The 27,013-nt window shown below is 39.4% G+C and overlaps 1 protein-coding gene across 8 annotated transcripts; it reads left to right on the forward strand.

The window, feature by feature from the left end:
• Positions 1-268: 268 nt before the first annotated feature.
• Positions 269-26,499, forward strand: LOC308659707 (uncharacterized protein C11orf24 homolog). Of its 8 annotated transcripts, none has more exons than XM_081313612.1 (7): positions 306-453; positions 2,566-2,641; positions 3,449-3,537; positions 17,266-17,403; positions 19,720-19,956; positions 21,422-21,535; positions 24,536-26,499. In XM_081313612.1, the coding sequence occupies exons 5-7, from the start codon at positions 19,800-19,802 to the stop codon at positions 25,693-25,695; spliced, it is 1,431 nt and encodes a 476-aa protein (XP_081169738.1). In that variant the 5' UTR covers positions 306-453; positions 2,566-2,641; positions 3,449-3,537; positions 17,266-17,403; positions 19,720-19,799; the 3' UTR covers positions 25,696-26,499. The 8 variants fall into 8 exon arrangements, with proteins under 8 accessions (XP_081169734.1, XP_081169740.1, XP_081169735.1 ...); XM_081313613.1 differs by having other exon boundaries at positions 337-354; XM_081313608.1 differs by having other exon boundaries at positions 269-354; positions 1,088-3,537.
• Positions 26,500-27,013: the final 514 nt, after the last annotated feature.

A 27,013-nucleotide genomic window follows, 5' to 3' on the forward strand; every position in this document is an offset into this window, starting at 1 on the left:
TTCTTACGTCACATAATGCGACCGCCGAGGCGAGGTTGTTCTTTTCCCCCATCTGGGAAAGCCAAGGAGAAGCCATCACTTCCGGGTACCCATCGATGACGTTTTGTTTGAGAAGCGTGGAACGAGGGTGGAGAGCCAGAGGGAGAGGCTGCGGAGGAAAGGCGGGTCTTTTTGCCAGATGGCGCCGATGCTGAATGGAATCCGAGGCGGAGCTTAAGGAGTTGAGGGGCGTGGCTTTGTGAAGGCATGTGCTGCGGCGGGGGCAGCTGTGTTTCTTTCGCTTCGCTTTCATAAGGCGCGTTCCTTTCCAGCGGGCCCGTCGGACGGAGGTGGGAGGCGGCTGCTTGGAGGAGGGTAGAGTAATCTGTTCGCTGCTTTCTCCGGCTTCCCTTCGGGGGACGCGTTGGAAGTCCTTGGCCTTGCCACCTGTGGGACTGCTCTGGAGGAGTGAAGGTGCAAGAAGCGGGTGGGAGGGGGGTTTTCTTGCAGCTCCTGGCGAAATAGCCCCCTCTGATCTGGAGTGCGTTTGTTTGCTTTCTTTAAGGACAGAGCCAATACCGAGGTTTTCTAAAAAAAAAAAAAATGCAGGGAGCGTCGCCTGGCTCTCGGGTTAGTTAGCGCTTTCCCCGCTGGCGAAATACCGCAGGCGCCGCGCTGGCCAATCCTTACCACTCCCACATGATGAGTTGTGGATGAGTTGTGCCTGGAGTTTGCACAGTTTCATCGTGCGCTGGCAAAAGGGCGGGATCTAAGTTTGGTTTGACCGGGGCTTCGCCGCTGTTTCGCTTTTTTCTAGCACGATAGATCCAGGGGTCTTCAAACTTGGCCCTTTTATGACTTGTGGACTTCAACTCCCAGAATTCCTCAGCCAGCTTTGCTGGCTGAGGAATTCTGGGAGTTGAAGTCCACAAGTCATAAAAGGGCCAAGTTTGAAGACCCCTGCGATAGACGGACCGGCCGCTTCTACTTTTTCCCCTCTCTCATCCTCCCCCTTAAAAAAAAACTAGCCACCAAAGTAGATCTAAGGCGGCTTTCCCCAGCCTGATGCGCCCCAGATGTTTTGGACTGTCTCTCCCATATTCTCCAGGGCGCCTGGCTCTGAAGGCAGGACGGCGAGGCTGGGAAGACAGCGCGATCCTAACGATTGGAGTTACTGCCTGGAGCTGCTTAGCTGTTCTCACATTTCGGCCTCAAGTGTGTCGCTGCAATTCTAAAAGGAGCGTTTTAAAGCGGGGCTTTTTGCCTGTTCCTGATGGGATGCTGTTTTGTCAAACTGCTTCGATGCTATTATATAGAGTGCCAATAATAGCACGTGGGGGAAGTGTTATTAATTTTAATCAGAAATTTGAGAAAAAGAAAAGGCAGTCAGTGACTTGCATCCAGCGTGATCCAGGATGAAACAGCAGAGACCAAGACAGACATTTTAAAAAATGCCTCTCTGGATAATCCCAATGCTCCGACCCAATTCAGAGGCATTTTTCCTTACTGTTTTGGAGTTGTTTCAGTCATAATTATGTACTTGAAATCATTCACAAAATACTGTTGAGAAAATATCCTGACATTGAGAAATGAATGCTGTTTAATAATTTGCTAGTGGATGCTTCAGCTTCTTTCCTGGTGCATTTTGTTTTAAGTGTTATATTTAAAAAACGGTATACCTAGTGAAGCATGCAGAAATTTATTGACATTCATATTATTTTGAGTAATGTATAGATAGGCATGCATAATTAATATTTCTATACTAGTTCAGAGCATAATAACAAAAGCTTATCCCCTCCTGTACATTGTGGTCTGTTTGAATTAAATTCATCCACTTTTTGTACATGCTTTGTCTCTTGCATCATTTCCTTGAAGCTGTGGCACTTTTAGCTAAGGTCCATTTAAGTGCTAATCTTCCATGTTAGTTATTCTGCTATCAGAAGCATGAGCTTTAAAGATGATGTTTGGACAGCCTTCTGGTGCTGCACTAAAGCTCCTTTGCAATGTAAATTAAAGCTCTTAAAAATAAAGGTGTGATACAAATCTAATTTTCTGTCTGTACTGGTCATCTAAATGTAACATTAGGTTCTGCCTCGGGACTAATGCTTACCCTGGAATCTTTTCTATGTGAACAGTACAGAGTATCTTCCAGTTTTTGTTCATACTGAAGTATAATCTGAATAGACCTCCTCCTCCAATGCTTTCTTTGATTGTTGCAATTGGAAAAAGCTGTTGGAACAGGAAATTCATGCAAGATACTTATATTATTTGATGTATTGGTTTTATGCATTGTGCTGATAACTAGCTCAATTGCTTATCTACTTGGAAAATGTTTGAACTGCTAGTTACTGCTGACATAAGCTATCCATTCAGTTATCTAAATTGCAGAAAAGATTGAATCTATATAAAGAATGACCCTTGGGCTCATGGCAAATCTGTATGTAGCATAGCAAGCCTTGTAGCAAAGCAACTGTTCCTGGGTTAACTGGGCGCAAAGAGCATACAATTGTATCTTTAGGATGGGTTATCTGCCTGTTTTGCAGTTTGGACCACATCTAATTCTTAATTAAATCCTGGCTGTTTCAGTTTTATGACCCAAGGACAAGGCATGTTGGCTGGCTCCATTATTCTGAGTATTGGATCAGCTGTGATTTTCTTAAGGGTACATAAGCTTCTCTGAATTATTTAGTCACAGAAATAGATATAGTATTTGCTATTTGTTTATGACATGCTTGAGGCCAGATTCCATGTGCTCAATCTGTAGTAGGCAAAGTTAGTATGTTAAGTCATCTTGACTTAAAGCAAAAATCTGGAATTTAAGGAAACACGAACTTATTTAGAACTTTGGGTTTTTAATTTAAGAAGAACTTTGAATAAGGCAAACAACAGAATACCTTGTAAGAGACCTCTTCAGAGTATCTATAAATTGAAATATAAGGTGTTTTGAAAGATATAAGTATCTGGCTTGTGCAAGGTGAGAAGGATTTGTTACATAGTTCCATATACACTGTGATGCATTTCTAAGCTGCCATTTTGTAGATTCTTAATATTCTAAAGATGCCCATCAGCTTGCAAAGCTGGGGACTTCTGCTGTATTTTGTTCTGTCTGAAAGGCACAAAAATCTATGGGTGTTTTTGGGAGATGACCTTTCTTTATACCAATATACTTAACACCAGGGCTTTTTTGTCATAGAACGCTCAGAACGGAGTTCCGGCACCTTTTTTGGATGGAACCTTGTAGGGTAGGCAAGGCGGGTTGTATGACGTGTGAGTTCCAGCACCTTTTTCTTTTACAAAAAAAGCACTGCTTAACACAAAGTCCTTTTCTTAAAAACTGATAAGTTGTTTTAACATTTTCTTTCTATTTTTTATTTCAGGCTTTTAAAAAATTCAGGAATTCTATCAGGCATCCAAAACATCATGTTGTTGCTTGTGATTAATTCTTTGCTTTTTGCTTCTTTTTATACAGTCTTGGGCTCACAAAGACTGAACAGCTGAATGTATAACTTTTGATGCTGTCCTCATCACCTTCTCTTTGCTGAGAGTTTGTGTTGCAAGGTAAGAAAAAGGGGAGAGCTTCCCCTTACTTTAGTATCTGAAAACATTGACTTTGAACACAGATCCAAATATTTAACTATTTAAAATATTTAAATTTCAACCCATCTATGAAGCCCAGAACAATTGCAATAATAATCTGCAGATGGAACTTCCATAAAAGTTGAATAATGGCTGTGTAATTTCACTGAATTTGACTATGGAACTATAGCATATAGTAGAAAGGTTTCTTTTTTTTTTCCTAAATGGAAATTTTTCACAGACACATATGCATCCAAAGCGGTTATCTGCCCTATGACAATAAAATTGTTAAGAATCTTCTTATATTACTAAAACATGACTGAAGTTAAAAACCCCAAATGGCAACCCTTGTAATAAGTGAACATTATCTGTCTCTCCCATTTGTCAAGATGAAATTCCACTTCTAAGGGGATGTCTTGAATAATTGCAAACTTGAGAATGCTCTGAATGTGTTGATATTATGTTCCTTAATGATCCTATATTGGCTACTGTTCTGTTGGCAATCATCAACTGCATTTGCTTTTAGAAGAACTAATCAATATTAGCTTAGTAATCGCAATTATTAAACAACCATCTCTCTTGTTTTTGTCACCTCTGTTAGTTGTTTCTGGCAATTAATAAATGCATGTCATAGTTGTTTCTTGCAATTAATAATAAATGCATGTCTCTTGTTTGTTTATACATCAGTCAGATTTCCAAAGCTGTCAAATTTGTACCTACTCCAGGCAACGTGTGGTGTTAAAAATGATAATATAACCAATAAAAACCAAGTTATCTTGAAAAAGCAATACTGTACAAACATAATTCTCAACCACCATATTCCCCAAAAGAACTGGTCATGTTCCCTAACTCAGGGCCTTGGGGGATGAGCCTGGTTTTCAAGGCTCACTTAAAACAAGGTCAAGGTAAGGGCCATTCAAATTGTTCCAAGAACAAGGGGGTCGTGTGTGCAATTCTTGTTATGCGCTATCTAAGATATTCTAGGGATTCTCTGGGAGTTTTCTGAGAATAAATTAAACCCTTTTAATATACAGGTAGTCCTCAATTTACAACCACAGTTGAGCCCAAAATTTTCATTGCTAAGCGAGGCAGTTGTTGAGTGAGTTGCAACTCATTTCACGACCTTTTCACTACAGTTGTTAAGGAAATCACTGCAGTTGTTAAGGGAATTATGCAGTTGTTAAGCAAATCTGGCTTACCCCATTGACTTTGCTTGACAGAAGCCAGCTGTAAAGGTTGCAAGAGGTGATCACACGACCCCAGGATAGTGCAACTGACATAAATACATACCAGTTACCAAGTGCCTAAATTTTGATCACTTAACCATGGGGATGCTGCAACTGCTGTAAGTGTGAAAAACTGTTATAAGTCAGTTTGTTCAGTGCCGTTATAACTATGAATGGTCACAAAATGAATGGTTGTAAGTTGAGGACTACCTGCAGGCCCCTTTCTAGCTCTATTGTTATTGTAGTTTAATGGTGAGTATTTGAAAGCTAGTTGAAAAGCCAACAAGCCTTCCTTGCATTAAGAACTCTGTTGTGCCTAACTCATGTGGTTTTCATGGTTAAACCATACCATTTTATGTGGTACTTTTTCTTCATGGAACAGAATCCGCAATAAAGAGAGTACAGTGATAGTGTGACTAACAGCAGGCTTTTCATTGCTAGTATTATTATCCTAGAGAAATTTGGTTTTTCTCTGTACTTCCATTCAAAACAGTTTCTCTCCTCCCACACACATCTGGTGTTTGTAGCTGTGAAGCCTGTTTTGCAGAAGCCAGTTTATTTTTGTATTGAGATATCTGAGAGATCCTTGCTGCAAATCAGTGTTAAGAAAATGATCCTTTATGGGACTATATAAAGTGGTTTTAAACATAGGGGAGCAGGGAGAGAATGTTGAAAGATGTATATTTTGGTTGCATAATTTACAGTTCACGCCAACAGTGAAGTAAGGTTCAGTTTCCAGCAGTTTTGCAAAATACAATCTTTTATTTTATTTTTTTCTATATAAAAAAATTATTTGTAATTTAACAGAAAAGCTATGGTGGACTGTGTTCTATCATTGGCCAGAGGGAGTAGATGCTGATAGAAAAATGAAGGTATTCCAAGATAAGGTGTGAGAAAACTTTGCTAGAGAAGAGCTGTTTGTTACAATTTGTAGACGATATAAGGACTGGTCTTGGAGTACCAAAGAATGGCCGCCCAGACAACAATCAGACAAGTGTGGCTTGAGTCCATTCCAATAAATTAATTTGAGAAAACATCTCAGCCAGGCCCCTCCCTAATTCACGTCAAGATAAAGTGAGGGAGGAAGAAAGCACATTCAAGATTCTGCTACAATCACTGTCCCGATAAAAGTAATTTTAGACTTATAGGGCATTGACTTCTTACCCTGGTCTACGCTATAGAGCTGACATATATTTTGTTCTGCTAAAGAGCATCAAAAGGTTCTTTCAGAGCATTTTTTCCAACAACATATTAAAATATTTGGTGCACTGCCATAAGAATAAGGAAAAGTTGTGGCCTCCAAAGCTAACACACCCTTTTTTCAAATATATAAACATCATAAAACATTTCTGTTAGGACATCAATGTCTGTGACAATACTTCCTCTAGTTTGTTTGCATTTTGGTATGTAAGAATAGAGAAATGCAGTGGCAGTTCCTCTTCAGAGGATTAGGGATTATACTATTCACAAAATGTAATCTCTATTTTCTGATGATTTCAGATTAGGAATATGCCTCTTATAAAGTACTGTGAGGAACAGTTTTAAAAAGTGAGACTTTTACCTCTCTTAGGTTCTCTTATCTTAATGCCTTGAGACTGTTGCTCCAGTGCTGTACTTAGCTTTCCTTATACAGAAGCTCCCTGATTGATCTGAGCCCTTTGTCCAATTCTTATCCTACCTGGTTAGATTGGACCACTATATTTATTTATTTATTTATTTATTTATTTATTTATTTATTCGGTTTATATGCCGCCCTATTCCCGAAGGACTCAGGGCAGTTTACAGGGCAAAATTTAAAAACAATACAATATAAAATTAAAATAAAATTAAATTAAGTATAGCCCCAAAAAGTTAAAATCACAATTTAAAATCATTAAAACCCCTCAGTCCAGGCCAGATAGCTCAAAGAGCCAGGTTTTTAGGTCCCGGCGAAACGAACGAAGGTCGGGGGCAGTCCGGAGTTCCGTTGGCAGTTGATTCCATAGGGCAGGCGTGCCCACAGAGAACGCCCTCCCCCTGGGGATCACCCGCCAGCAATCCTTGACCTGTCTTAGACAAATTGGGCGTCCATCTGGTGTAAAGAGGAAGCAATAAGAGATGAAATTTTATAAGCAAGATGTTAGTTTTTATGAGGCCTTGTCTGCATGCAAAACACTTCACTGGAATGAAAAAAAGTGCAGTGCTTGAATGCTCTGAAGTAAACTCTTACTTTGCATTGCATGAGATTATTGGGCCCCTTCCTTTCATTAGTGTCGATTTCTGCATCACCCAGCTATTTATATTAATCAGTGTGAAATGTACTTCGTGTTATGTCAGTAGCTTTAGTGCAAAGAAGGTTCCTTTGAAGCGGGAAGCCGGGGTGCAATTATTGGCTAACGTTGTAACGGCGGGAAACCCGGGGTTTGGATTGGATACAGTTCAAACGGCTCGAGTATAAAAGCCGCAGTCATTTTGACAGTTGTCAGTTGACCATTGTGTAGTAATAAACCTTTTATTGTTGTTAAACCTCACTGAGTCATTCGTCTGTCTGAACCTAACACTTCGAGACAACTATTTATCTATGCTTGTGTATTTATTTCTTCTGGAAATGTTCAACCATATTTAACAGTATCTTTGGGGTACAGCTAAGAGAATTCTCGGAGTATCTCAGGAGCTTATTTATCACCTCCTCCTCCTTTCCAGTTATCAATTATTTTTGACATTCATATTTATAATATTACCCTGATAGGCCACATAACTTTAGAGGATATCAGAACAGACTAGTTTATAATCTGGGAGTTGTAGTGACAATACATCCAGAGGTTGCCATGCTGGAGTGTCTGGGCCATGCAGTTCTGTGAGTAAGGATAACATCCATAGTTAATTAATGACTGCTTCTCCAAAACTCCCACCAAGTATTGTTTTGGTAACTGTCTAGTCATTCAGTTGTGATTCACATTAACAATGCAACGCTGATCTTGGTGGAGCTTAAGTGATTGGCTGTCTAGGCATGCCAGCTCTGTTCTCTGCCTCGTTGTGGAATGTCACTTCCCATCCCCCACCGCCACATGGTTGTCTTTTTGGTTGATGGAAATTAATGGGAGGGATTTGTATTTCCTGTATTTAAGTTAATGTGAAATTATACATATTCTATTACAAATCTGATACAACTCATTGTCCAGTACAGAGGTCTTCAAACTTGGCCCTTTTACGACTTGTGGACTTCACCTCCCAGAATTCCTCAGCCAGGGTACCTGGCTGAGGAATTCTGGGAGTTGAAGTCCACAAGTCGTAAAAGGGCCAAGTTTGAAGACCCCTGGTCTAGTACAGGGGTGTCAAACTCAATTTCATTGAGGGCCGCATCAGGATTGCAGTTACCCTCAATGGGCCAGGTGGGTATGGCCAGGGTGGGTGTGGCCTACTGGGTGGGCGTGGTTAGACTGCGTATGGCCTACTGGGTGAGCATGGCCAGCTCTACATCGTTCGCATCAAGGGGGCCTATGGGGGCCTGGGCAGGAGTGGGACAGATCTGAGGGTCTCTGGGCCAGGGCCAAGGCAGTGGGGGCCGTTCCCTCACTGTTTCCAGGATGGCTTCGCGGGCCACATGAAACCACTTTGCGGGCCGTATCCGGCCCCCGGGCCTTGTGTTTGACATGTCTGGTCTAGTATAATACAGCTCTGGAATTTATTACTATTAGAGTTCCCTCCCATCTTCCTTGCCCTTTTTTTTACATACATTACCAGAGATTGAAAAGCCTCAGTAAAGATAAATTTGCATGGTTTCTGGTTTTTGTTTTTTGTTCTGATACAGGATCAATAGCTCCACTGGCAACTGAAAGTGCATTTGCATTTTGCAAATGCTGCTACGGTAAGTTTTTGTTGTTGTTGTTGTTTTGGTGTGGGTTTCTGCAGTAGTGGTTGTTTTTGCAAAGAAGGTAGCTTAAATGTTGAAACTTAAATTTAACGGGGAATTTAAACCTGGAAAAATTTGAAATCAAGCTTTGTGATTCCTAGTTACGTTATTCAGGTTTGCTGGCTGAAATTCCTACTTGTCCAGAGAGAAGAAAGATTGTAGTGAAGAAAATAAGTTCTTTCACATCCTGCATATTCAATAGGGCACAACTGACAGCAACAGTTCTTGGTGTGCCACAATCAATTGCATGTATTCAAATATATGCTGATGTATTGGATTTTCCCAATGGAGTCCTTCATTTCATGTAAAAGAAAAGGTTCAGTGGAGGCTTTCCTCTGGAGCAAAGGAAGAACAGAGAACATTCTTGCATAGTTTGCAATACTTCTTGGCAACTTCTTCCATACTATTCTGGAAAGTATAGCTCAGTGCAAATCTCAGAAGACTGCAAGAGAAGCAGGATTCCCTGTCCCATTTTCTCCAAGCAGGAGTTCCCTGTAATCAGACTGCTGTTTACAGGAATTCCAGATGTAATGTAATTGGGCCTTACTGTTAGAGTGGAGAACTTAGATACTTCCCTGTCCAAATGTAGTGCTGCATATTGACTATAACTTGCATAATTCCCAGCCAACATGGTCAGCAGGCTATGGGTCACTGCTGACAAGAATTAAAAGACATGCTGCTCAGTGCATCTCAGAGACACCAGGTTAGAGAAGGCTAATAGATGTTGCATGTCTTGAGTAATTACATTAATGTCACTAGACCAAAAGGAAATTAGTGGGATCCTCATACTGAAGCTGACAAGCAGCAGAACTCATGGTATTTTGAATTGGCTGCTATAAAGGAATGGAAGGATAGGCAGTTACTTTAGCAATTATAGCTGGGTAACGTCCACAATAAATACATGACACTTCACCTTGTGTAAACAGCCTACAAGCAAAGAGTTCAAAGTCTTTATCTGGAGGCTGTTCCTCTGAAACTTCAACCTTTGTGTAAATCTTAATTGCAGTGAATAAGATCAACTATCCAGTATGTTTTGTAAGAAACCGCAAGGTGATGTTTCTGAACCTCTGCTTAGTATCAACATAAATGCAGTCTAGAAAAAGGCATTTTATATGATATTTATTCACATGTTCTTGATTCCAGTTTGGTTTCATAAGAAATTTTCCTTTTGGTCTAAAGCCACTTCTATTTTTTTCTACTTGCAAATGGCTGAACTTTCATATGTGCTTTCTATTCACATGTAAACCTTTAATTGTAAGTAGTTGCCCCTATTTGCAGTTCCCTTGAATAGCTAATTAAGTGTGTATCTTTTACTTTGCCATGTTACTTGGATTTGCATCCTTTCAGTTCCAATGTTTTGCTTCACTACTTGGATTTTGTGACCTATTATAGTAATTTCAAGCATTATAATATGCTTATAGCAACAGCACTTAGACTTATATACCACTTCACAGGGCTTTATAGCCCTCTCTAAGCAGTTTACAGAGTCACCATATTGCCCCCAGCAATCTGGGTCTTCATTTTACTGACAGAAGGATAGAAGGCTGAATCAACTTTCAGACAGTGAAACTCTTACATTTAACAAGGGAGACTTACCTAGATTTCCTGCATGTCTAAAACTTGAGGCCTAGTCACAATTGTGTATTTAATTATCTTATGTTTAAGCAAGTGTCAGCTTACATCATCACTCCAATATCAAGATTCAGGTCCAGCCTCTATGTGTTAAGAAGCATTATTTGTAGATGAAGACCTCATCTTGTTCCTTTCTGTTCTTGACACGCATGAATTGAGACAATTGATGTGTCACAAAAAGAGAGTGTATTCTTGGGACTTCCTGCATCTTGTTATTCTGTTTATGCACAACCCTGAAAAATAATCATGTGTGTTCATGTTAGGTTTTGTTGTTTTTATTTTATTTTATGAACAATTACAATCAGCTTGGGTATAAAGTATGTTGGAAAGGTGATATATGCATGAGACTAGCACAATAAGGTCCTTTATAATTTATTAATATATTGTTGTTGTTGTTAGTTGCGAAGTCGTGTCCGACCCATCGCGACCCTATGGACAATGTTCCTCCAGGCTTTCCTGTCCTCTGCCATCTTCTGGAGTCCATTTAAGCTCACGCCTACTGCTTCAGTGACTCCATCCAGCCACCTCATTCTCTGTCGTCCCCTTCTTCTATTGCCCTTCTATTGTTAATATATAACAAGGGCTTAACATAATAGCTCTTTTTATGAGGGTGAAGGTGCGTTTTCCAAGCTTGTGGGTTTGGGTCCCACACCTGAAGCCCTTATAAACAGAACACCGACACTGACATCCCCTAAATTATGATGAAGATGTTACCTAGCCTGGTAACGAAACGTTCGGAAACCAACCCACAAGCTTAGAGAATGAACCTTCATCCTACGCCTGAGCTACAGATATTCGCCACTACTGCAGTTCCTTTTATATTGAGAAGCATCCAATTGTAAGTAGCCCTAGTCCAGACATGTCAAACACAAGGCCCGGGGGCCGGATACGGCCCGCAAAGTGGTTTCATGTGGCCCACGAAGCCATCCTGGAAACAGTGAGGGAACGGCCCCCACTGCCTTGGCCCTGGCCCAGAGACCCTCCTTCTGCCAGAGACCCTCAGATCTGTCCCACCCCTGCCCAGGCCCCCATAGGCACCCTTGATGCGAACGATGTAGAGCTGGCCATGCCCACCCAGTAGGCCATACGCAGTCTAAACCATGCCCACCCAGTAGGCCACACCCACCCTGGCCATACCCACCCGGCCCATTGAGGGCAACTGCAATCCTGATGTGGCCCTCAATGAAATTGAGTTTGGCCCCCCCTGCCCTAGTCACTCATAGCTTAACTATTGCAATGCACTCTACATGGAGCTGCTGTTGAAGACTCTGTAGAAGCTTCCTCTGTCCAGAATGCAGCAGTATGATGGGCATATTTTATGTGCCCATGTGACATCCCTGCTTTCTGAACTGCACTGGTTGTGAGTCAACTGGAGTCATGTGTTCAGTCAGAAAAAGGAAAATTCTTGAATGCCTTTTCTTTGGTAAAGCCTCCTCTTAGCAGAAATTCTTAATAAAAGTTTTTTTTAAAAAAGGTGGGGAGTTGACTAGCAAGCGCAGGTAGACTTGTTTAGCAACCAGAATAAGGCCATAAGCACAGTCATGATTTCACTTAGTGACCCAAGTTGCAGGTCCCAATTGCAATTGCTAAATAAGAACTACCTGTAATAGAAAGCAAATCTCCCTAGGATGTAGAGGACCTGTTGAAGTTTATTCTTCCTAATCCTTCAGCATTCAGGGACTAGTGGAAAACAGACTCTTTGGAACCTCAGCAACTCAAAGTAGTAAGTGAATCTGGCAGTAAGAATTTGAGGTTTGTTGTCCTGCTGTCACGCCAGCAAGTGCTCCAATCTCAATCTGTGAGCATATAAGCAAGTCCTTGAGTAATCTCTGGTCTCTTCTTTCTGAGTTAAAGCTTTCCAGTGTGAGAAATGAACTCTCTTCTCTGCCTAGGCAATGAGTTGAGTCCAGGCTGTGTGGCACAACAGAGTGGGGAATTCGTTTATATAGGTCTGATAAGGGTAATTCAGCAGATGCTCTGTCATCCTCTGGCATTTCCTTCAACCTTCTGTAACCTCCACCTCCCTCTTCTTCAGAGCAACCTTTATGCTCAGCAGGCATTGAGACTGTAGACACTTATACTTGGCTGCTGTGGCTTTACCACAAGGAGGCTGGTATTTTCCCTTCACCACAGATAAATACTTATCTTAGATAAGATGGGCTTACATATCACACTATGCTGTAATTTTTATTTTGGCTTAGCAAACCCAGCCCATAGATTTGAGGTTTATGTAATAAATTGTGATACGCCTGATCTTGCTCTTGAGAAATCCATACTAACTTGTAGTAGTTATATTACTTTCAGTGAACCTACAGACTAAATTACTTATAACATGTATACTGTGTGCACAATTATTAGGCAAGTGAGTATTTTAACCATATCATCATTTTCATGCATATTTTCCACCTCCAGCTGTATAAACTTGAATGCTTAGTGGATGTAAGCATATCAGGTGATGTGTATTTGTGTAATGAGGGGGTGTGTGGCCTAAGGAGATCAACACCCTATATCACGGGTTTCAAACTCGATTGCATCATGTGACGTATTTTTTGCCTTTGCAGAGCCAGGGTAGCGTGACCTGCACTTGACGCATCCAGCCTGCAGGCCGCCAATTTGACACCCCTGCCCTATATCAAGGTCCGCATAATTATTAGGCAGCTTCTTTTCCTCAGGCAAAATGGGCCAAAAAAGAGATTGAACTGACTCTGAAAAGTCAAAAATTGTAAAAAGTCTTTCAGAGGGATGCAGCACTCTTGAAATTACTAAGATATTGGGGCATGATCACAGAACCAACAAAGGTTTGTTGCAAATAGTCAACAGGGTCCCAAGAAACATGTAGAGAAAAAAAAGACACATATTAACTGCCAAAGATTTGAGAAGAATAAAACGTGAAGCTACCAGGAACCCATTATCCTCCAGTGCTGTCATATTCCAGAACTGCAACTTACCTGGAGTGCCCAGAAGTACAGGGTGCCCAGTGCTCAGAAACATTTTTTGCGATTTTTATACAGGTGTTCGCCCTTTTAACATATGGTGCAACACTTTTTTTGTTAAAACAAATGAAATTCAAATTACCATAATTTAAATTATCATATTCTGTTCATGGTATCATCCTACCAAGTCTGTCTGCCTCTAAAATCATGTGAAGTTCTTTAGAAACTTGAGTTCATCCTTGAGAAGCAACCTATCTTATAAGCAGTGCCCTTCTTAAAAGCATAAACTGGTTCACCAATTCCTGTTCCTTCCTGCAGTTCTGATTCAGTCTGCACAGCAAAAGAACAATTATTTCTATCTCAGAGTTCTTTTTTATATCTTTTCATTAAGTTCTTTGTTTCAAAACATATGGTTTCCTTTGCAAAGTTTTGTTAATAGGAGCCAGCTGAGCTGTGCTTGGTTGCATCACTTATTCCCATGGGGACAAGCAAGAAAAGACTGTTGTCAAAGAATATGAGTATTCACAGTAGTTCTGTCATAACCCTAATTCATGTTTCTCAGAGATAGTTTCACAGTCCAAAGGGTTAGAATGACAAATCATCAGTTCATCTTTGCTAAACTTGATTTGGTGCAAGCGTATCAGCAACTCCCAGTCACCCGGGAAACGGCTGACGCTCAGAAGATTTGTGACTCACAGAGGAGCTTTCAGAGTGAACCGCTTACAGTTTGGCATCTCTGTGGCTCCGGGGATCTTCCAAGAGGTGATGGAAAGGACACTGAAAGGTATTCCTGGGGTGTGCCCATACTTTGATGACATTTTAATTGTGGGTGAGTCAGAAGAAGCCCCCCCAGTGTCCCTTAAATACCTTGCCCGATCCACTAAAAGGCCAATCCCCACGTCAGATTTTCCCGCCATGCAGTGGTCAGCCAATCCGGACACTTAACAGGCGCCACCTGGTGTTATCAGTGGCCACGCTGTAATTGAACACCCCGACTATATGTACAACACCCAACTATATACATAACACCTTGTGAGAAATGTTTCCTAAGATGTTGTGTTATATGTACAGGAAGAGGTTTAAGGTATACAAAAGTATTCAGTTACAGATGCCTTAAATCGCTGTCAGAAATGGTACTGTTTAGATTCTGGCTTACGTATGTTACCATTGGAACAACAGCTAAATTTTAAGATCTTCCTCCAACAGAAGATATCAGCTGCTTTAAGAGTACATGTTAATGAATCTAGACCTACATGAAAGATCAGCTGGAACCCTGGTTTATTATTATTATCCCAAGATCATCTGAAAACCTTTGGCAGTTCTTGTATTACATTTCTGTGCCCTGTTAAAAAAAAATCTATGACTATGATTTTGCCCATCATTGGACCTTCACTTGTTATTAACTTACCATTGCTAGTGAATGTAGACATAGTTTAACGGTAATATCTTAACACCCCTCATTTTCCAACCAATTTGTACCCCAGAAATAAGTTAGAGCAACAGGAAAACTACAAGATTTTTAGAGCATTTCAGCAGAAGCAAGGTAAGCCTGTAAAGCAGGCCTCAGAAAGAGGGGGGGAAAGGGGGGGACACACCTATAATTGGGAGATTATTTTCTGCTTGAATGCAGATGTCAACTAGGGGTCCCTCGTGAGCTGAGCTTTGCCTTGCAGCTCTTTCCACTTCTACAACAGGAAGTTCCCAGATGGATACTGTGCATTTTAATTTCAATTGTGCCTTTCAGTCTTGTTTAGGCCCTGCAAGATAACTCTTTCAAAGTAGATTTTTATTCCTTGCTGGTGTTTATATTGATAGATTTATTGTCTAATTCTGCTATTAATGTAGCAGTTCATTTTTCTTTATTTTAAACTGGACTGTTTCAGATATTCCAAACCAAGTCACATCAGAAACCGCACTGTACCCAGTGGTGAGATTCAAATATGTGAACAACCAGTTCTCTGTGTGGATGCTGCTTCTGGAAGTCCATTCTGGGCCTGGGCAACAAAAAATTAGCTACCGGTTCTGCCGAAGTGGTGCATAATGGCTGAATCCCACCACTGACTGTACCCCAGTCATTTTTTGCTGGATATTTTCAAAAAGCAATGGAATCTAGAAGCTTCTAGAATGTTTTGGTGAACAAAACAGTTTGAAATGTGGAGGATAAATAAAATCTAGCTTTTGTACACAGACAGTATTAAAGTGCTTTATTTTGAGCTTGATGTATGCTCTGGCCTAATAGATATCACTCATCTACCATTCTGCTATGAGAGGGTTTGTTTGTCTTTTTCTGAGATCATCTTCCTTAGGGAAAGATGAATTTTTCCTCAGATGTTCTGTCTCTTGAACTTGGTTTCATAAAAAAAATAGTTTCCCAGATGTGCTTAATCAATTGGAATCATTTTGATTCTTAGCCATCTTAGATAGTGATTAGAAATTCTGGAAGTTGTGGCTTTAAAGCACCTCTTAAAGGCACCCTTAGGAGACAGCTGTTTTAAGATGCAAACTTTGTGAGCTTTTTTTATTGGCATGCATACAATAGACTACATTTTATGAGGTTGGTTTATGGGCTTCTATCACTAAGTACATAGGTAGACCTTGATTAACAATTGCTAATTGGGAATGGAAACTAAGTATTTAAGCAATGCGGTTATAAGTCAAAAAATCATATTACCTGTCCACATAGCAACAACAGTTCTGGCAGTCCCAGTTGCCATCATTAAAAGAAGCCTGTGCAAGTTGATAAGCGAGGATGTTATGTGACAATGACTTCCTGCTGGCTTCCCCACTGACTTTGCTTGTGGGAAGCCTGCAGGAAAGGTCAGAAATCACCAAAACTTGATTGCAGGGATGCTGAGGATGGCTATATAGGTATGAGGTCCATTTACAACTACCATACGTTCAGCACCATTACAAGTTCAAATGGTTGCTGAATGAGTGGTTGTTGCTGTGAATTAGAAGATTGCTGCTAAGATTGAAACATTTTGGAAATATAATAATTATGCATTAAATTGTCCACATTATTATACTGCATACTAGGCCCATCTCTCACAATTTTTATACTCCACACTCAGGCTTGAAATATTTTGTATTGCAATGAGATTTTAAGCAATGAACCAAATTCTTATACAGCTGGCTGGTTTCCTTTTCAGTACGAGTTGGCAACCGAAGGATCTCTTCCTTGTGTAGAAAAATTCTGTCTGTTCCTCAGCTCGAAGGCAAAATTATTTTATATGTTCCATGGGGGTGTTTCTGTGATTGAAAATGCATAATGAATTCTATTGTGATTGCTGTTTTAAAAATATCGGCCTAATGGGTTCTACAGTAGCAGATCTACTGAGGGACCTAAAGCTATCTCTTTCATGATGTATTGTCTCCATTCCTTTTTAAAGCCTCATTCTCGTGCAAGAGGCAGATGATAATGTACACAACACTGTATATGTTTATAGTGACACACATATTCTAAAGCTTGGGGTATTTGAAGTCATTGGAATTTTACTGCATTTGTCACCTATAGATAAAAATGCCAATTTTTATAAAAAAAATTCCATTTATATCCCGCCCTTCTCCGAAGACTCAGGGCGGCTTACAAGCTTAGCAGTAGCCTTCATTCTATGTATATGCCTGCTTATTAGGGCTTTCACAACCCCCCCCCAAGCGGCATTATTACAAAGTCAGCTTAATTGCCCCCAACAATCTGGGTCCTCATTTTACCTACCTCGGAAGGATGGAAGGCTGAGTCAACCTTGAGCCTGCTACTATTGCTGCTACTTCAAGCATCTTTTTTGTTCCAGGCATACTGTGCTATGCCAGTTCGCCAGATGTCAAGTACCAGAATAAAACATTTGGAAAGATTACCTTCCTTTTTTATATATTAAAAAAAGAATGAAGCCTGTCAACGCTATAAATATCTTACAAATGGAACATGCTTGCTTTTGCCTTGTATAAAGCTTTTCAAATGGACTACCTCGGACAGAGTCATTAAAGTTTCAGAGTTTATTGTGTCTTGGTTCTGCTTACGTTTTTCCAGATGCTAAGGAGGTGACTGGAGCTGCTTTTACATTGTGAGATCATTCTGTCCTGCATGGCTAGCATCAAAATTCTTCTTGCAATATTTCAGCCAACGTAGTTTTAAGTAGCGATTCAAATGCCTCCTAGCCTTGTGTTGGTAAGTATGAATTTCCAAAATAGTTGAATGAAAATTCTTAAACATTTTGAATTTTAGGTTTTCTTGCTGACTTAGCCAGGGGATTACGTATTGCATTTGAAGAATTCAAGCCAACCAGTTAAATGGGAAAATTAGGGTAATAGGCAATCTGAAAAGCATTACAAAGTATTGCTGGCAGTACAGGTAGTTCTTGACTTACAACAGTTCATTTAGTCACCGTTCAAAGTTACATAGCACTGAAAAAAGTGATTTATGATGTTTTTCACACTTGTGACCATTACAGCATCCCCATGGTCACATGATCAAAATTCAGATACTTCACAACTGAACGGTCATATTTATGGCTGTTGTATTGTCCTGGGGTCTTATGATCTCCTTTTGCGACCTTCCAACAAGCAAAGTTAATGGGGAAGCCAGATTCACTTAACAGCAGTGTTACTCACTTAACAAGTGCGGTGATTCACCTAACAACTGTGGCAAGGAAGGTCGTAAAGTGGAGCAAAACTCACTTAACAAATGTCTCACCTAGCAACAGAAATTTTGGGCTCAATTGTGGCTGTAAGTTGAGGACTACCTGTACATGAGATAGTTGCAATATTATTATTTATTTTCCAGAATATAATTTTAGCATGCAAAATCCAAACTGGATAGGTCAATAGCATAAGATGCTTTGAGACAGTTATTGCTGATTTTTTTATCTGAATGAAAATCTATTTTTTCCTGAACAATTTATACTTAAAATCATCTTAGATTTGTTGAGAATATTTTGGTTTGTTTGTAAGTCATATTTAGGAACTGCCCCTCTCTCACACAGAGGGACTCTGGATGGTGTACAATAAAAATGATTTAAAAAATGACTAAGTGGGCTTCTTAAATATAGGATTATATTTTGGATAAGTAAAGTGCTTGAAACGAGCAAATCATTACCCCTCAAGATAACCTAATGTACAATTTTAAGGATTCCCTGCTGGTGGCAATAAGGCAGGTTCCCCACCTCTAAAAAAAAAAAAGAAATATTATTCACTAAAAGTGCAGGTAGTCCTCTACTTACAACAATTTATTTAGAGAACATTCAAAGTTACAACAGCACTTTAGAAAAGTGACTTATGACCATTTTTCACACTTACAACCACTGCAGCATCCCCATGGTCACATGATTAAAATTCAGTTGCTGGGCAACTGGTTCATACTTATGACGGTTGCAGTGTCCCAGGATCATGTGATCACCTTTTTGTGACCTTCCAACAAGCAAAGTCAATGAGGAAGCCTGGTTCACTGTGTTACTAACTTAGCAACTGCAATGATTCGGCTAACAACTGTGCCAAGAAAGGTCGTGAAATGGGGCAAAACTCACTTAACAAATGTCTCAACAACAGCAATTTTGTGCTCAGTTGTGGTCGTAAGTCGAGGACTACCTGTATAGCCAGTGGGTGCAGCTCATGAACTGCATCCCATGGTATGAGATGGGATCTCTCCCTTGCAATTTCAGAATTTCCATAGTTCTTAGTTGTCCAACTAATTAATCGATGTTCCTATCTAGATGTGCAACTTAGTAAGGGAAAAGTAGGAAAGTGCCTAAGGATTTTTCATTGACTTTATTTCCCCACACACAAATAATTTGTCCTACCCCACACAATCTTCCTCATTCCCAGCTTTTGTACCCTTAGAGGGAGGGAGGGAGGAATTCAGAGCTTTGGGCTCCTACTGACCGTCTCCAAGGCCACGTGCAAGCTGCAGACTATTCACCAGTGTCATTGGCTGGAAAAATAAAGAATATAGGTAGTCCTCAATTTGCAACGATAATGGAGCCTGGAATTCCTATTGTATGTCATGACAGTTGTAAGTCGATGCACCCAGATGATCAATTCAATTTTCTGACTTTTTTTGTGGCAGTTGTTAAACGAACACTGCAGTCGTTAAGTGAACCTATTGTCCACAAGTGGATCATAATTTGCGATTCTGAGACACTGCACACAGCCATAAAATGTGGCTGGTTGCTGAGTAATCACGTGACCATGGAGTGGGATTGTTGGAACTTCAAATCTGAGTCGTAATATCTTTTGGTGATGGGGGGCTGTTGGAACTTCAACCGTTGCTAAGTGACTGGTCATAAGTCAAGGACTACCTGCATTCTAAATCTGAGCTGCCTGCTGCTGTTGAAATGGTTGCATCATTTGGCTTACAACATTTCCAGATTTTTAATACTTGTAAAAACTTTTTTAAAAAACTAGGAAGGAAACCGCAGAACAGTTAAAAGAAGCCTAAATATGCCACATAAGTGTTTGGAAAGTACAGTGTGTATTTTTCATTTGGCAGACTGTGTCGCTCAGAGTCCAAGAGTGGCTGGTAAATCTGGAAAACAATTTCCAGGTTCCCTTCCAAATCCAGCCTTGAAGATGTGGACCGGGGTTGCGTTTTCCCTGTTGCTTTCTTTATGTCTGCCTGATCATGGGAATTCCATTTTAAAAGAGAGCGGTGCTGAGATAGCACAGATATACCTGCTCAGTGATGAAAAGCATTGTGAACAAGCTTGCAAAGGTTCAACAGATGCAGGTCAGTCTACCAATCTTCATCTTAAATGTTTTTCTCGGGAGATGTAATGTCCCCGCCACTTTCCATTGTTGTAATCATGGTTTCTATAAATGATAACTAAATTATTTTATACTGCTTTAGTTGGATAGGAAACAAAACATTTGTTTTCCCAGAGAATGTTGATTCTACAAGGGCTCAAATATAGAGCAGCTTGTGTGCATTCCACTTGTTTAAACAGTTGTGTTACATTGGTTAGCCTGCTCTCTAACCAGATGGTTCAAACTTTGATAAAGGTTCATATCTTTTTGTCTCCCTTTTATCATATTTACCATGCTTTGGAGCCCTTAAAATCAAAATTGACCTTGGGTTCAGAAGTCATTCCATCTAGTTCTATGTAAAATAAGGATTTCTATTGTTAAATCAACCCTGAGATCTAGTTTCTTTTTTTCTTTCTATAAAGCCTTTTGAGAGACAATGTTGACACATTGTTAATTCCAAGTCCACTGTTGTAATTCAGCTCAATAGCTCACAGATAGACAATTGTCTTCTCACAATCTTACAGCAACTTTTCCAGTCACTTTTCATACCTTTAATTCTGCTCCTTTTCAAGTTCAATTGCCCGTAACTGTTTGCTTTTTCCATCCCAAGATGTGTCCTTCTGCAGACAGTTGTTCAGTCTAGTTCAGGGGTCGGCAACCTCGGCTCTTTTATGACTCGTGGACTTCAACTCCCAGAATTCCTGAGCCAGCTATGCTGGCTCAGGAATTCTGGGAGTTGAAGTCCACGAGTCATAAAAGAGCCGAGGTTGCCGACCCCTGGTCTAGTTAGTCCAACGTTACCTGATTCCGCCACGGTTTTCTAGTTGGAAAGTAAAAGATACTACGAACATTTGCACAAAATAATATTTTGATCATTTTATCCCTGGTTGAAGTGCAGAACAGACATGTCCTTTTGGCTATATTTTCTATTTTCCTCTCTTTAGTTAGATTTTTAGGGGGACATTAAATAGCTATTCAGTGCCAAATTCCTTGCATTGTTTAACATGGAAGGCTTACTGAAATGTTGTAACTAATATTGCAATGGACATTTTCCTGAATAGCATTTGCTTATAAATAAGCTTATAGAATAATCTTAATCCTAAGGAAGATGTTTAGTGGTTAAATACAGTGTGATGTTTGTGGGAACTCTTATTTTAATTCCAGTTCCAAGTAATTGCTGAAATAAAAAGGCCTCAAAAAGACTTGGGGAGGAAACAAATGAAAAACTGAAACAGAAATCAATAATAATCATTTAACTTTGCTAAAGTATAAATAAATCCTTATTTCAGGAGTTCAGCCCTTCTATTATCCCGGATCCTTTGCATGCTGACTGTGTAATTGGAATTGTATCTCAAAGCATCTGGGAAGGGTCTAAGTTGGCAGTTACTTGTTTTTCTATACATTGTTTGATTTACTCCAAATGATGTTATTTCTTTATGATTCACCAGATAATCCTTACTGCTGGTCGGTGCTGTATCAGAGCCGCTGTGTCCTTCTCCGCTGTCCTCAGCTGAGTGCATGTCAGAATATCAGCAGACAAGATATTAAAGAGCTAATGGGAGGTAATATGGATTTAGCAGAATATTTTTGGTTTTAAAAATAATTTATAACAAGTAAATTACAATTTTACAAGACTCTTATATTTACCATTCTTATATTTTTGGAGTTTAAAAGTGGCTTCAGCAGATCACTACATACTTTGACCGAAGTGTAATAGGCCTTGTAGGTTGTGATCACAGGCTCTTTTAGGAACTGATGTTAAAAATGTATCTCCATAGCACCTAGGCATAATAATTGATTGAACTGATTTCAAGTTAAAATATAAACAGGCAAGTATAATTAAAACAACTGGAATAGAAGGAAGTGGAAAATATCCTGGAAAAGTGATCTTCTGAAACAATAACTTCCAGCTGTAGCAGAAATGTCTGGGCAGAGGATTCCATAATTTGACTTCTATATTTAAAAATCTCTTTCCTTTTTTCATGAACTGAATTTATGCTGAAGTAAGAATATCAAAAGTTGCATTCAAGTTGCAGTACTTAAAACTGAGTCATGAAATTTCAATTGATATGTATTGAGGATTTCAATTCCTGTCCTCGTTTTTCTGGTTTAAAGTTCAGCTTCTCCCCTTTTAAAACAGGCACAAAAATAGGATGAAGTTGTATATACTATTATGCCTAATATTCACATTACTGCAAGAATTTTCCCCTCATATGCTATATATCTACTTAGATTAATTTCACTATAGATAACAATATAGCCACTTCTCTAGTATCTACCTCAGTTAGTGACTATTTGCAAATATGGCCGTAGTAAATAATAGTAAACAATAGTAAAAAATCATTTTCTCAACAATGCATGCATTTACAACCAAAATTCTGCACCTGAAAACAATGCATGCCAGAATAAGAATCTCATTGGCATAGCTGCACGAGAAAACGGTATGAATGAGACAGCAGTAATAAGTGTCTCTTTCGATCACATAATTTGCTGGAAATACTTTGTGGTCTTTAAACTAGGAGAAAGTATAGTCAATATTTAGGAGTGGCAAAGGGAATGGGACCTGGATACCCTAACCTGCAGTCACTTCAAGAATCTCCAGTTTGCTGGCTAAATGGGCTAAGTCAGTGTTTCTCAAACTTGACAACTTTAAGGAGGATGGACTTCAACTCACAGAATTCCACAGTCAGCAAGGTAACTTCTAGATCAGGCATGTCAAACTCGTGACGTCACGTGATGTCACGCAACGTATCACGACTTTTTCCCCATTGCCAGCAATAGGGTGGGCGCGGTTTCAGTACGATGCATCCAGCCCAAAGGCCGGCAGTTTGACATGCCTGTTCTAGATAGAATGCAGCTCTTAGCTGACTGCAGAGAGGCCAGATTAAGGCTTATGGTGCATTTTTCCTGAGAGAAGGACAATTTCTTGGAAGGAATTGTGACATATATTTCAGCTTCTGCACTCAGGTTCTCTTCAGGCCTAGCCTGAATGTCGCTAAGACATTTTTGTACTTTATGAAAGAAGTGAAATTGTGTCTTTTAAAAGCCACTTCATTTAGATTATTTTTGCCTCCATTATGCAGGAGGGAATATTGACTTTTAGTAATACATTGGCAATCAAGATAAATACTGAAGATTTGAGTAAGTTATTGGAGTGGTTTTAGCATCCAGGTTTAGCACGAGATTTTATAGCAGTAAGCCCTTCTATTCTTTTTTTAAAATGTGTGTGTGTGTGTGTGTGTGTGTGTATGTGTGGGTATGATATTTATTTATTGCCTACTATAGAAATAGGAAAGAAAAAAAACAAAAAGCAAAAGAAAGAGATAGAACAGTAGAGTATAGATGAATAAACCCTGTGTTCTAAGTGTGACACCATAACACAATAGAGCTAGTGAGGAGCTAGGGAAATAAGCTTGTAACTGACTGCCTATGTGTTTCTAATGGCAGGACTGCATAGATTTTTTTGATCCCCAAAAGATTTCCTGGGTTTTAGGAACTGTGTTAGAGGGAATGGTTTCCCGAAGTCAACAGTCAGTAGTATGGATCTTTTTCCATTTAAGCACATTCCTCCCCCAGTTTGTTCTTTTAAAATGTCTTTCTCTCAAACATTTAAATGAACTGAATTATGATTTTCATATCGTATGTGCTTTAAGCATAAACATCAAAAGGAAAAGCAACTGGTGTCCCAAGAATTATTCCTCATGAACTATCTAAGGCTATCCCTTTCTTCCAAACCCTCAATTAAGATGTTTGAAAAAATACACTAGGAACTACAGAGGCCTCAGCTCCAACGGGACCTCTGTTATGTTTGAGAAGCATTTTGCAAACAGGGAGGCACAACCATATTTGTGGGGAGAACTCCCAAAATACTATTATTATGAACATGAGGAGTTTTAAAGTTCTATTGCCCTGTGCTCTGCCTCGGGCAAGAATTACCTGGTTGTTCCTGATCATTGTTTGCCTTCAAATTAATGACCTATTGAATGTCCTGCCAGCCACTTGTGGATGAAAATAGCAAATTTTAGAATAGCAGCTATTTGCACACACATGACTTTTTCATCAAAGCTATCTGTTTTGTAAATGCATAGTAGCCCTTGCCACCTGTTTAGGTTAAAAAAATGATTTACGGGGCCAGTTATTAAAAATATCCCCAATATTTATTTATTTCCTTAATACATAGTATTATATGTAACATATATTAAAATGTACACTTCTTCCTTATTCACCATAATTGCACCCAAGCAGATTCTAACATTAAAATTTCTAGAGCACATTTAAAAAAACAAAAAGGATATAAGAAATAATATAAAAAATAGAAAGGTACCTGAACCTATAGGCATAGTATACAGTACAATTAATTCAAAAGTACTGTGCACAGGTTCATACATCCAAACTGGTAGCTGTGCAGTGGCTGGGATTTTCTGGAATTTTCATTCCTAGCAGGCGAATTGGGGATGAGTCAATTATCTTTTATGTACCATTCTTGAATCTTGTCTGTTGAATCTTGTCCATGAACATTTTTCTTGAAGTTCTGATTATGGGTCTGGTTTTTGCTTTTTAAGAATTTGTGACTCGTAAAAGAAGAGAACATGATGCATCCCATGAGGTAAATAATACAGGAAATGTGAATCAAGAATTAGAGGTACTGAAGAGTACCGAATCAGTTAAGAAATCCACTGAAGTGCCTCTTTTATTAATATCAAGGACTATAACGGGAGCTGCTGCACTCAACTCAACAAACAATGCCAGTTTAGCAAAACAAAATACTTCCAGTTTGACAACAACCACTACCAGCCTTGTGAACACTAGTGTCTCCCAAGATGTTGCAAGATCAACAGCTATAACCAATATTAGTAACAGCGTGACTAAAACCCAGAATAATTCAACTGCTAGTGTCCTAAATAACACCCTAAATATTCCAAGCAGCCATCCTTGGTTAACTCCCACAAAAGGAGGAGACAGTACTACTGACATTGCAAGTACTACAAAAGCAAAAGGGACACACGAGAGTAAATTAATATCAGGAGTACCTGAAAAAACAATATCAACCGAATTGCTTCCCAGAACGATGACTACCGCTACTTTGACTACAATAGCAACTTATCCAGTGCTTCCCACAACTCCCCCAAAGCTGCATAGAACTAGCATTCCTGCACCAGTTAACACTGGAAATGGTTCTCAGTCAGTGGAAAGCTCATCTAAAGTTGCAGCCACCCTCAAGCCGCCAGCGTCAACAGCCAAAAGCACAATTCATACAGTTGCAAGTACAACAATGACAGCAACTTCTATAGTAACAATAAAGTCAGCTGAATTCACAACAGTTGCAACAGACAGGATAAAGCCTACTTCAGATAAGGTAATTCCTCCTGTGTTTACCAAAGCTGCTAACATCACCACTCCGCAGCAAACACTGTCTACTAGTCAACCACTGCAGGGGACAACGTCTGTACAACTCTTGTCCACACTCACAAGTACAAATCCAAAAATGTCATCCAAACCAACAAGTACAATACAAAGCAAAAACCGGAAAGATGAAGATAGAGAAAATAGCTTTCGGCAAGTAGACATCAGTTTGCTCTTAGCCATGCTTCTGTTTGGTGTTCTGTTCTTTGTAACCATTGTCATCTTATTTGCCGTGCAAGCCTATGACAGCTACAAAAAGAAAGACTACACTCAAGTGGACTACCTGATCAATGGGATGTATGCAGATTCAGAGATGTGATGAAATATAGGTAGTTTCTGATGGGAAAGCAATAGAAATGAAAAGAAATACAATACCCATGCACACAAATAGATATCTGAATCCATATATGAACAAATACGACTTTATTGGGGCAAGTAGAAAGCTAAAGGTGGTTTGTCGTTCAGTTCTCTGTTTTGCCTATAAGACCACTTGAAAGGGCTTCCAAATTACTTTTCATGCAATGAAGGAGAAATGCCATGTGTCATGCTTTTAAATTACTTAAAAAAACCTCATCGTTAAAAGGGTGCCATTAATGTATTATTTCTCAAGCTACAGTACTGCTTCTGTTGTGCTAGTTTTGTCTGCTAATGCAAAGGGGTGTTGATGTTGCAAGTCTTCCCAGATGGTTTCTTCCTGATTCCTGAGGTTTTGTTCATCCCCTGTTTACTCCTATACAACAAATGGAGAAAAGGTTGGGGTTTTTTTTTAACATGCCAATTTTCCTGAAACTTCCAGCTGGCATGAAGATTGTTAGCTGTTAATACAAACAAGTGGCCAAGGATTAGCAGCATTAGCATAAGTGGAACAGTACAAAAGAGTGCCAAAATCTTTTGGGACACTTTCCTTAGGTATGATATTCTTCATTTAGGTACGTTTTAAAAACTTCCTAGAATTGCTAAGCATTCTCATTGCAGCATTTGTTGTAAGGTTTAGAAAATCTAATTGTTAAAAATGTATTTGCCATAGTCTGTTTAATGCTATGCGATTTCCTAATCATGTTGATTCTGCACCTTTTATATGATTTTATTTTTGTATCCATTCACTTAAAAATTGAGGCCTGGAGTCAGTGTCAAGGTTTGTTGGCTTTGTTTCTTCCCTCCTTGATGTCTGTTTCTCACAAGCATTTTTATAACATGAATTCACATGGTAACGCTATTATTTTTCTCCAAAGCTCTTAGGATCTTCTTCAGCTTGATCAAACCATTCACAATCATTTCCTTTCAGTAATTTTTTCCAAATTCAAAGTCTCTTGGTTCCAGTGTTTTGCATATGACTTCTTATATGAGAGTATATTACCGGTATTTTGTATTTTAACAATACTTGTAAAGATGGACACATGAGGAGGCTTAGTACTTCTCTTAAACCTCCATCCTTTTCTAGATCCATTCAGAAAGAAAACATTGCCCCTGTATGAGATCTTTTGTTGATCTTTTGTATTTCGCTGTACACATTTACATCTTCAGTTGCCAAAGATAATGGAATAATCAAGCCTTAAAAAGTTACCTTAGTGAGGAAACTAGACAGATTGTCATGAACCAGAGAATGCTTCTACCAGGAATCTCTAAAGAAGCAAGCT

This window comes from Vipera berus, assembly GCF_964194415.1.
Source record: "Vipera berus genome assembly, chromosome: 1".
Lineage (NCBI taxonomy): Eukaryota > Metazoa > Chordata > Lepidosauria > Squamata > Viperidae > Vipera > Vipera berus.